Here is an 11,744-nt window from a genome sequence, read left to right as displayed (position 1 = left end):
CCTTCCGCCGCGCCCTCAAGACGTGGTTGTTCCAGCTTGCGGGACTGGCCTAAGGGATTTTAAAGGGGTTTTATTTATTTTTAAATTTGACGAGTTTAAATATTTCTTTTTAATCAATTTTAATAGGTGTATAATGTGTGTGTTTTTTATCTGATTGTTAGCCGCCCTGAGTCCGTAAGGAGAAGGGCGGGATATAAATTTAATTAATAAATAAATAAATAAATAAATAAATAAATAAATAAATAAATAAATAAATACAGAAATTAATTATTATTCATTGTTTTTTAAATACATGAACCCAGACAACATGCTGTTTGCTAAATATTAAAAATGTTGTTTTCATAACAACATATATAAACCTGCTTGATTTCATGGCAGCATCTTATGTTTCACGTTAAAGATCAGATATTTTTTAAAAAAAACTGTTTCTGATGTGAATCCTGCCCATCCCACCCCCTCCAAAACCTCTTCTCTCACCGGTAATTGTATACGGTACTGCCTGGATTCTGGCCTCACATCTATCTTCATCTCTTCTGTGATGGTAGATAAGCTCGAGCCCTGGTGAAAAATGGCTCGTACTTTCTGTCGACCAGGATCCAAGGTCAAAGTATACTGAATGGTGCTCGAAATGTCATTGCCTGAGGGAGATTACAATCAAATTCAGAACACTTAGATTCCAAGATCATCCCTGATATATAGTACAACTTCTCTTACAAGAGGCCTAGAGCAGGGGTCCCCAACCATGCTGGCTGAGGAATTCTGGGAGTTGAAGTCCACAAGTCATAAAGTGACCAAGGTTGGGGACCTCTGGCCTAGAGCACAAAAGTTTGATGAGTTACAGCTAGGAAGTCCCTACCATTGTCTTGGATTTCTCTGAGGACATTGTCTTTAGGGATGCTAGGTTTAATGACGGATTGTACTGCAATCATACCTTGGTGAATTTTCCACAATATTTTAATTTATGAGAGAACACTGCAAAAAACAGTGAACAATAATCCAGCATGAGAAAAGCACATCTTCCTTCCCCTGTCCTGACCACTTTCTACAGGGGGACAATCGAGAGCATCCTGTCATACAGCATCACAGTCTGGTTTGAAGGCATCACTGCTTCAGACAGGAAGGCGGTGCAGAGAGTGGTGAGAATGGCCGAAAAGATCATTGGCAGTTCCCTCCCTCCCATCCAGGACATAGCACAGAAGCATTGCCTGAGCAGAGTCCATAAGATTATCTGGGACACTACACATCCTCTTCACGACCTGTTTTCCTTGTTACCTTCTGGGAGGAGGCTTCGTGGTATCCGTGGCAGAACATCCAGATTCAGCCAGAGTTTCATTCCATACAGCATTAACCTCGTGAACTCTCAAGCTTCCTCCTTCCGTTATATATTCAAGATGGACAATATTTAATATTTATTTGCTATGTATATGTAGGGATGTGGGTCTATACATATGTTGTTCATAATATGTTTTGGTGTGTGTCATGTATGTGTTTCACTTTGAGAGCGGGAAACTAAATTTCATTTTTGATGTGTGCCATTGTGCCCACAGTAAAAAAAATGACAATAAAAGTTATCTTATCTTATCTTAGTGAAACCCTCTGAATTTATGAGGTGCTGGTCAGATCTCTGGAGGCTTCCTATTGACTGACACAATTCTTAGAAGATCCCAGCATTGCCCTTCAGATACACAGAGGAGCTGTGGGGAAGAAATAATCTGAGAAACTGTTCCTTTGAAGATCTGTAAACCTACCGAAGGTAAACCGGGAGTCTCCCTGGATTTTAAAGTGGACTGTTGCTGTGCTGATTTCCCTGTTCATCACTTCCTGGCCTTCGCACTCAAAGGCAGAGATGGGGATGGCAGTTGGGTTAAAGCTTATTCCAGTCAGCACACTGACCACAGGTCGGGATCTATGGCAGACATAAATAGGCACATACTGGAGTGAGCTATGGGAATCATTCGAGATCCATTCTGAGAAGATCTACTCGCTTGTCAGAAAATGTCATTTAGACCAGGGCTTTTCAACCTTTTCACCCATTGTATCACTTTTAGGATATGGCAATATCCGAGTACCACCAGTCGCCTAGCAAGGTGTCAAAAACTTGATGACAAAAAAAAAGGAAAAAAGTGATAAAGTACAGGTAGTCCTTGACTTACAACAGTTCGCTTAGTGACTGTTTGAAGTTACAATGGCACTGAAAAAAGTGCCCCCCAAGGCACAGCTGAGCAAGACACCTGCCTGCCCACCCGGCGGCGCTCTTCCTCCTATCCGAGGTTTTCATTGTTGTGAGCATTTCTGTTGCGGATTGGCAACAGGGGTAGGGTGGGGGGGGTTGCTTTTTATTCCCCCCGTCTGATGAGTGGTTGCAGCAGGTTTTGGTCACTTCACATGACCCTGGGACTCTGTGACCGTCATAAATATGGATCAGTTGCCAAGCATCTGAATGTAAATCACAAGACCCTGGAGATGCTGCAACATTCCAGCTGATCAGCGCTTCTTCTGGGCCCAGCGGAAGCGCCAGGATCAGTGCTGCTTTCCAGCTGATTGGTGCTTCTTCAGGGCTCAGCAGAAGCACCAGGATCAGCGCCGAGCTCCAGCTGGAGGCTGGCGCTGATCCTGGTGCTTCCACTGAGCCCTGACAGTCCCGAAGAAGTGCTGATCCTGGTGCTTCCACTGAGCCCTGACAGCCCTGCAGCTCCAGCCATCTCTCACTCAGGCTTGTGCGGTGCTGCCACCAATTCAGCTCATTCCCCTCCCCCGCTACCACTTTTCTAAGATGGTCGCGTACCACCTACCAGGTGCCAATGTACCACATGTGGTACCTGTACCACTGGTTGAAAAGCCCTGATTTTAGACCAGGGGTCCCCAACCCCTGGTCCGTGGACCAGTACCGGGCTGTGGCATGCCAGCAACCGGTTCACACAAACAAGCAAAGCCCCATCCATGGGATGCAGGCAGCACATAAAACCACGCACTCTCTGGTCCGTGGAAAAACTTTTCTCCATGGAACTGGTCCCTGGTGCCCAAAAGGTTGGGGACCTCTGATTTAGACTCACAAAGTACATGTAGTCCTCGAGTTATGGCTAATTGTTTAGCAACCTTTTCAAGTCCTGACAGACCTCTCTGGGGATAGTTACGCCCTCGCTTTGAATTTCCAATGGTCACCAACCCCCTGTCACATGACAACCAACTGAGCCATTTTAGAGCCTTTTGCAGAGTTCCAGAGTCACATGACCAAATTTTACGATGGTTTTGACCAAAACTGACATTTACTTCTGGTTTTAGGCAAAAGCCCATAGCCAACAATTGGCTCATTTAATGCCCGTGGCGTTTGCTTAACAACTACCAGAGAAAAAGGTCATAAAAACAGGCTGGTCACCATCATGAGTTATGACCATGATGGGCAAGCTCCAATGCAGTCATAACTTGAAGACTACCTGTATTTCAGACACAGGCACAAACAACACAGACTCAAGGAGACATATCTCTTTTTATGATATTGTCTTTTCCTTGCATTCCAGAGGCAGGAAAATGCCTTTTTCCACTTTCCCTGCTGAGAAAAGCGTGCACGAAAATCAAAAGGATCTAGTACAGTGGTGGCGAACCTGTGGCACGCGTGCCATAGGTGACATGCAGAGCCGTCCCTGTGGGCACGCGAGCCATTGCCCCAGAGGGAGGCGGGCCCAGGCTGCTCCCCGTCCCCTCTCCACATGTGCCTGTGCTCTTTCTCTCTTTCTCTCTGCACTGGGAGTCAGGGAGCAGCTGCAAGAGCTGGGCAGATCCGGGCTGGATGGTGGAGGCAGCTAAGGCCTTTTCGAAGCCTCTGGAGCTCGCATCCATGGCTGCGGGGCGATTTTGCAGTGCGCCGGTGGCCCAATCCGGGCTCCGGAGGCCTGCAAAAGGCCTCTGCCCCATGGATCTAGAAAGAGCCGGCCACCTGGGCTATGGGGGCGTACGGGGGTTCTGCTCTCCCAAAAGGCCACCAACTCCTGGCTGGCAACCTGCCCGGCAGCCCCACCCTGTCAGCGCCGAAGTACCGCCCGCCTTGCCCGGAGCCACCCCCAGCCGCTGCCTTGGCCCCTCTGCCGTGAAAGACGAGCGCGCCGCCAGGGCTGGGGCTGAGAGGAGCTGGCCACGCCCACCCAGTAGGCCATGCCCATCACACCCACCCAGTGGACCACACCCATCCGGCACCCGACAATAAATAAGTGGGTTTTGGGTTGCAGTTTGGGCACTCGGTCTCTAAAAGGTTCGCCACCACTGATCTAGTAGATCAAATCTTGAAAAGTAACTTTCTGAGAGCGCACTAGATAGCACTTCATCCCATGACCCATAATGCAGCCTGAATGTCCACCTGTGCTTTTTGATCTGGGTGCCAACTTACAAAGCTAAACTCCCCAGAAATTGGTTTTGCACATGTCTGGGTGTCTTTCCATACAGATGTAGGAATTGCATTACTTTTCCACTTTAGCTAGCAAAATGTTTGGGATCAATCCTAAGCCTTCTTGTCTCTGCTGGTTGTGCCTGGTCCAATTTGCTTTCCTTTCCCTTGCCTCAATAAATTAAGGGACACCTTTAAAAGAGTTCCTTTCATTTACGGATCAGATTTTTCTCACTCCTCGTTAGAAATGGACAATTGTCTACTTTACTTCAATACTTTGAAAGGGTGCATTCATACCGATAGACTTTACATAAAACCATGGGGAGTTATAAGATGGGTGGCTATATACATGTGTTAAAGAACAGAACAGAACGAGCACAGAGAAGAGTGACAAAGATGATTAGGGGTCTGGATGCTAAATTATACAATGAAGAATTGAGGGAACTAGGCTTGTCTAGTCTAACAAAGAGAAGGATTAGGGTGGACATGATAGCAATCTTCCAATATCCGAGAGGCTCTCACAGAGAAGAGGGAGTCAACTTATTCTCCAAAGCGCCTGAAGCAGTGGTGGGATTCAGCCAGTTCGCACCACTTCAGCAGAACCGGTAGCTAATTTTTTGTTGCCCAGGCCCAGAATAGACTTCCAGAAGCGGCATCCACACAGAGAACCGGTTGTTCACATAGTTGAATCCCACCACTGACCTGAAGGCAGGACAAGAAGCAATGGATAGAAACTAATCAAGGAGAGAACCAACCTAGAACTAAGGAGAAATTTCCTGACAGGGAGAACAACTAACCAATGAAATGGCTCGTCTTCAAAAAAAAAATTGTGGGTGCTCCATCACTGGAGGTTTTTAAGAAGAGACTGAATATCTATTTGTCAAGAGTGGTATAGGGTCTCCTGCTTGAGCAGCGGGTTGGACCAAAAGACCTCCAAGGTCCCTTCCAACTCTGTTATTCTGTATTTAATAGAGTAGAGTAGAGTAGAGTAGAGTAGAGTAGAGTAGAGTAGAGTAGAGTAGAGTAGAGTAGAGTAGAGTAGAGTAGAATAGAATAGAATAGAGTATATAGAGTAGAGTAGAGTAGAGTAGAGTAGAGTAGAGTAGAGTAGAGTAGAGTAGAGTAGAGTAGAGTAGAGTAGAGTAGAATAGAATAGAATAGAATAGAATAGAATAGAATAGAATAGAATAGAAACCAGCCTTGCCTTAGGAGCAGCACTTGTCCATCAGCCCCAACAGCCAGATCTGGGAGTCCGTCTCCTGTAAGCTCCGACCCCCCGTCCAGAGCTTGACCAAAATACTGCATCCTGTTAGGCAGGATAGAAGCTTGAATGCGCTGCAAAGAAGAAACAGAGAGTAAGACGATAAAGAGGCAGAGGGATGAAAGGGATGTGGGCAGCTGAAGGCTCACCTGGATAAAAGCAGGGTTGAGGGATCTACTCTTTCCCTGAAAGATGTACACAGCTCCTTGATTCTCGTCCTCCAATGGTGCCCCAACAGCCACATCTGTCCACTGATCCCCAGTAATTTCCCCGGCTTCTGCTATGCTGGTTCCAAAGCGGCCCAAGGGGTGATGGGGCTCCCCTTGCAATTCGTTGCCACAGAAAAATGTTTCTCCCTGGAAGGGAAATGGGGTGAAGGAAAGGCACGTGAATTGGGCTGAAAGCATTTCCTCCAGAAGTCATTGTGCCTGGAGGAAATCAAACCCCTGAATAACAGCCCGGCATGTATTTCTGTTCATCTCCACACACCCCCCCCCAAGATATGGTAAAAAAAATGTCGAGATGGTGGCTGCAATGACGCAATGAAAGCTTCACAATGCACGTAAACAAAAACGGGTGTTGTTTGGCACTGCTGCAACTGCCATCTTGACTTTTTTGACCTTATCTTGCAGCCACTCCTGCGCTGCCGCACAGCTGAACCGTTCTATCATTCAGTTCACAGCCATAATGCTGTCTTTTTGATTCTCCAACAACTTGAGCTAAACGCTGGTACTTTGTCTCAGGGTTCATTGTCGCTAGTCTCGGGCTGGCTGCTTGGGAAAAAAGCTGAATGAATGAATGAATGAATGAATGAATGAATGAATGAATGAATGAATGATGCTTTTAAAAATTGATGCGAATCCAGTTTATATTATTCTTGAAGGTTCCAAGGCTCTAAACGCAACTCATTCCAAACTCATCAATGAAGGCGAATATACGTGTCCCAGGATAAAGTTGCAGGATCCGATCTGGGTTGGTCACTGGGATCAGAGGTTTAATATTCCGAGCTTTCAAACTCGTACTGGAACTCATCCTCAGGGAACTTCTCTCTACCAGGATGTGTGCTTTGGGCTAGTCCAGTGGTGGCGAACCTTTTAGAGACCGAGTGCCCAAACTGCAACCCAAAACCCACTTATTTATTGCTGGGTGCCGGGTGGGCCTGGCCCACTGGTGAACATGGCTGTGGTGGTCATGGCAGACTGGGTGGGTGTGGCCAAGGTAGGCATGGTCACCTCGATGTTGCTCGTGGGGAGGGACTCCTGTGGGGGCCGGGCAGGTTTGGGGGAAATCCAGGGGTGTCTGGCAGGTGGGGTGGTGGATAGGAGGCTCGTCCTGCAGGGTGAGGCGAGGCAGGGTGGGGGTGCCATTATCTCAGGGCAAGGCAAGGCAGGGGCCGGGGCAGCTGCTGCCTGACACCATCGGCCCCACACACAGAGGCCAGTGAGTGCATGGGGGCCGACAGTGCCCGTCAGCAGCCACAGCCTGCCAGCCCCTCAACCGGCATACTCTGGGGCTCCTCAGCCCGCCAGCAGCAGTTCAGAGAAGTGCCCACAGAGAGGGCTCTGAGTGCCGCCTGTGGCACCTGTGCCATAGGTTTGCCACCACTGGGCTAGTCTATGCGTAGTATTTATGTTGTACCTGGTTGCGTGTGGTTTTTTATTTGTTAATTGGAGTATTGATAGCCGGCTATTAAGCCACTGGCTGTTGTTTCCTTGTGCTGCCAAGTCCTTGGCTCCTAAGTACCCAATGAGCTGGTGGTAAATCAGCACCTCTGTTGACTGACAAATGGCCTGTTTCCCAGGCTTCAATAATTTCCCTAGCTACCTTTGTACCTGCTTGACCAACAATCTTAGTAGCTGCAAAATTGAATGTATGTCCTTGTTCATTGCAATGTGAGGCTACCGACCACTCGCTTGAGTTCTTGCAATCAGGTGGTTAGCTTCCCCCGCCCCCCATCTTTCCTACATAGTCGCAGGGGCTCGGAAGACTAAAACTCTGGACCCAGTGACTGAGCAAGATTGGATCCTGCAACATTCCAAACTACTGAAAAGAAAACCTAGTCCAGCCCAACCCAGCCTAGCCTCAGCCTCAGCCACAGCCACAGACACAGACACAGACACAGATACAGACACAGACACAGACACAGACACAGCGACAGACACAGACACAGACACAGACACAGCTCCCAGTCCCCAGTCCAGTTTTTTACTTACCTGCCTTTGGCAAACATAGACCCTTCCTCCTGCAGTGCCATCATAGTACATAGGTGCGCCAATGAGGACCAAGTCAGTATTCCCGTCTCTGTCCAAGTCCACAGCACACAGGGTAGCCCCAAAATACGAGCCGATCTGGGGGGACTTTAAAATTTCCATTTTAAAAAAATATTTGCCTAGGATCCTCAAGTCTGACCAGTTTCCCCGCCTGATGCCCCCCTCCCTTTTTTCCCTTTATCCACTGTGTGTCCCAGCAAAGCCTCCATTGCCAGAGACCGAAAGGAAAGCAGTTTTGCACTGATGAGGTTACCTAATTTGGTAATGAAACATCTGCAAGAAAACCACCAAGCTCGGAGAACACCAAGGACCCCAAAAGCAACTTGAAATTTAGCAAAGGACCCATTAGCCAGATGCTGCAGTCAAAGCTGGCAGAGTTTCTGATCCACTGAAGTATTTAAACTCTTTGTGGATAGATAGTTGTTAGGTTTCCACTCAAGAATGTTCAGATTTAATTGCTCCAATGTTTTAGAAAATTCCTTTTGGGGAGCTCCTGTATGGCATTTAAAGTAGTTTTAAACAGAAGCTTTCTGGTTTCATGAAAGGGTATATGTTGAGAGGATCAAACTTCTCCTTAAATCTGGAGAGACTAAAAAAAGTTGAGGTTTAGTAGGTAGCCATAATGCTTTAGGATTTTATTTATCCAAATGCTTGAAATGTTTAAATAGTTTTCTGGAATTAAGGAATCTTTTGCCCAAGCAGGAGACCCTACACCAGGGGTGTCAAACTCAATTTCATTGAGGGCTGCATCAGCATTGCGGTTGCCCTCAGGGGGCCAGGTAGGTGTGGCCAGGGTGGGTGTGGCCTACTGAGTGAGCATGGGTGGAGTGGGTGTGGCCTACTGGGTGGGCATGGCCAGCTCTACATCGTTCACGTCAAGGGTGCCTGTGGGGGCCTGGGCAGGAGTGGGACAGATCTGAGGGTCTCTGGCAGAAGGGGGTGGGATCGGGGCAAGCGCCAAGGCATGGTCCATTTCTTCATTCCTCACAAAGGGTGATACCTCCCCAGCATGCACCCAGGGGTCGGGGCCCACACGGCAGGGGCTGGTTCCTCGCTGTTTCCAGACGGCCTTGTGGAGCTAAGACTGAATGCGTTTCAGCATAGATGGCCACCACAAAATTGTACATTGGCTCCCTCCTGGCTGGCCTGGGCCAGCCCACTGTTTCCAGGATGGCTTCGCGGGCCACATGAAACCACTTCACGGGCCGCATCCGGCCCCCAGGCCTTGTGTTTGACATGTCTGCCCTACACCATTCCAGATAAACAGCTGTCCACTCTCTTCTTAAAAACCTCCAGTGATGGAGCACCCACAATTTCTGGAGGCAAAGTGTTCCACTGATTAATTGTTCTAACTATCAGGAAATTTCTCCTATGTTCTAGGTTGTATCTCTGATAGGTTTCCATCTGTTGCTTCTTCTCTTGCCCTCCAGTGCTTTGGAGAAAAGGTTGTCCCCCTTTTCTTTGCGACAGCCTCTCAAACATCGGAAGGCTGCTATCAAGAGAGAAATCTCCTTCTCTGGTTGATGGACAGTAGGCCCAATCAAAATACAAGCTTACAAGCTAAATCATTCCTGCAGGTGATCAGCCCATTTACCTGCTTTAAAGAGAGCTCTGATATCTGTTGCCACTGCCCTCTCTTTTGGCTGAACCAGACCACTTTGCCCATGTGTTGATAACGCGGGGCTCCCACTACGAAGCTTGTCCGTCCATTGACTTGAACTTCCTGAATTGAATAACCTGGTGAGGACACAAAGATGATCAAGGAAGAGGATGAAACAAAGGCACACAGCTTATTTACAGTTTTATAAAAGGTATTCTCAACTAGCCAGGATAATGCAGATGCTTCTGGGGTATGCGTAGCCCAAGATGAAAATTAGCCACAAGCAACTGTCCCTGGCAGTAAGAACAGTTCCTAGATCTTCCTTTCTTATATCCTCAAACTACATTTTTAAATAATCTCTTTATGATTTAAATCTCTTTATTATTTCAGTTTCAACACCGTGCATTGTAATACAAATTAACATGAAAAGGAATTACAAATGAATAAAGGGGCAAAAGAAATGCATCAAACACATATAACAAAAAGCGACCCCTGACTTAATTTTAGTACAGAATATTAACAATACAATCACCTCATAGACAGGGGTAGGCAACCTTGGCTCTTTTATGACTCGTGGACTTCAACTCCCAGAATTCCTGAGCCAGCATGGCTCAGCATGGAAACCTCTCCCTTTCTCCTCAGCCTAGCTGACTCAGGAATTCTGGGAGTTGAAGTCCACGAGTCATAAAAGAGCCGAGGTTGCCTACCCCTGTCTATGAGGTTGCATTTTACTCTTACCAAGATAAGCAGTTTTCAAATCATTTGTGGAGGAGGTGGAGATGTTGATAAAAGTCACATCACCCTGCCTGTTGAAAAGGAAGAGTCCTCCAGCCCAGTCATAGGTTCCGACTGCCCCCAGTATGGAGCCATCCTAAACCAGCAAAAGAACCAGCAAAGCAGAGAAGATGTTAATCAACCGAAAGAAAATAAATCCTTCTGATGGAAATTGTCGTCTTCCTCCTTTCGTAGGGCATTAATATATTCTGATTTTTCTTTTCTACAACCCACCTGTAATAACCTGTAATGAAAGAATGCAGAGAAGAGCAACAAAGATGATTAGGGGACTGGAGGCTAAAACATATAAGGAACGGCTGCTGGAATTGGGTATGTCTAGTTTAATGAAGAGAAGGACGAGGGGGGACATGATAGCAGTGTTCCAATATCTCAGGGGCTGCCACAAAGAAGAGGGAGTCAAGCTATTTTCCAAAGCCCCTGAAGGCAGGATGAGAAGCAACAGGTGGAAACTGATCAAGGAGAGAAGCAACCTAGAACTAAGGAGAAACTTCCTGACTGTTAGAACAATTAATCAGTGGAATGATTTGCCTCCAGAAGTTGTGAATGCTCCAACACGGGAAGTTTTTAAGAAGAGATTGGACAACATTTGTCTGAAATGGTATGGGGTTTCCTGCCTGAGCAGGGGATTGGACAAGAAGACTTCCAAGTTCCCTTCCAACTATTCTATTTCTATTATTTCTATTATTTCTATTCTATTCTATTCTATTCTATTCTATTCTATTCTATTCTAACCATGTTTGGGACAAATCAAATATTCAAAACATCCCTTACTCTGAATTAGTCAAAGCAATGTACCTCTGTAGAAATCAGGAATCCCAAGAAGTCTAATTCTGCACACTTTCCTTTCAGACATTGCAGTCCACAAAGACTAAGGCCTCTACCGATTATTTGTTCAAGGAAGCCCACTGATCTTCATTTCCGCGGGCATTTAATTCTGAATTATTTTCCTCTCTGTTTTATGCTTGTACTTAAGTCTGACCTGCTACTTATCAACATCTAATTTGCATTGGGGGACCTGAGATGAGGGTGACTCACCTGGGTGTGTAAAGCACTGAATCCTTCCTGAGACAACTCTAACTCGAAGGACTGAGAGGTGTTGCCAGTGCTCCGGGACTGAGTACCTGAAGAAGGAAGTGGGAAAGGAAGACAAATGAGCATCCCTGAGATGCTTCTACTGGATCAGAGGGTGGACCAGGCTTGGATAGGGGTCCTCGTGGAGCAGAAGAGGGCATCAAGTTGATTGAAAGAAATATCGAACAAGTCTTGGTATCTCTTGGTGCAACCTGAAGACTTTGGGGAGGTAACGCTGTTGGAGCAATGGCAGGCCAAGCAGATGGATTATCTGTCAACTTAGGTCTGTTCCATCGATTTCAATGGAGGTTTACTCAAAATATAGATAAATCTGGAAACAGGTCATATTTCCAACCAGCAACATCAAAG

At 46.8% G+C, this 11,744-nt stretch overlaps 1 protein-coding gene across 1 annotated transcript in view; it reads right to left on the bottom strand.

Annotated features, from left to right (window-relative positions):
- The window catches only part of LOC107297512 (integrin alpha-X-like), a 38,053-nt gene that overhangs the window by 20,723 nt on the left and 5,586 nt on the right, over positions 1 to 11,744 (bottom strand). Inside the window, exons 4-11 of the mRNA XM_029286335.1 lie at positions 11,340 to 11,425; positions 10,248 to 10,380; positions 9,504 to 9,646; positions 7,818 to 7,987; positions 5,789 to 5,969; positions 5,583 to 5,713; positions 1,749 to 1,906; positions 478 to 638 (exon numbers count right to left, since the gene is read on the bottom strand). Of these exons, the coding sequence (XP_029142168.1) occupies positions 478 to 638; positions 1,749 to 1,906; positions 5,583 to 5,713; positions 5,789 to 5,969; positions 7,818 to 7,987; positions 9,504 to 9,646; positions 10,248 to 10,380; positions 11,340 to 11,425 (1,163 nt within the window). The remainder of the gene's footprint in view (positions 1 to 477; positions 639 to 1,748; positions 1,907 to 5,582; positions 5,714 to 5,788; positions 5,970 to 7,817; positions 7,988 to 9,503; positions 9,647 to 10,247; positions 10,381 to 11,339; positions 11,426 to 11,744) is intronic.

This window comes from Protobothrops mucrosquamatus, unplaced genomic scaffold, assembly GCF_001527695.2.
Source record: "Protobothrops mucrosquamatus isolate PMUCROS unplaced genomic scaffold, P.Mucros_1.0 scaffold3350, whole genome shotgun sequence".
Classification (NCBI taxonomy): domain Eukaryota; kingdom Metazoa; phylum Chordata; class Lepidosauria; order Squamata; family Viperidae; genus Protobothrops; species Protobothrops mucrosquamatus.
Note: the sequence above shows the minus strand (reverse complement) of the source record. Positions and strands in the feature narration are given on the sequence as shown.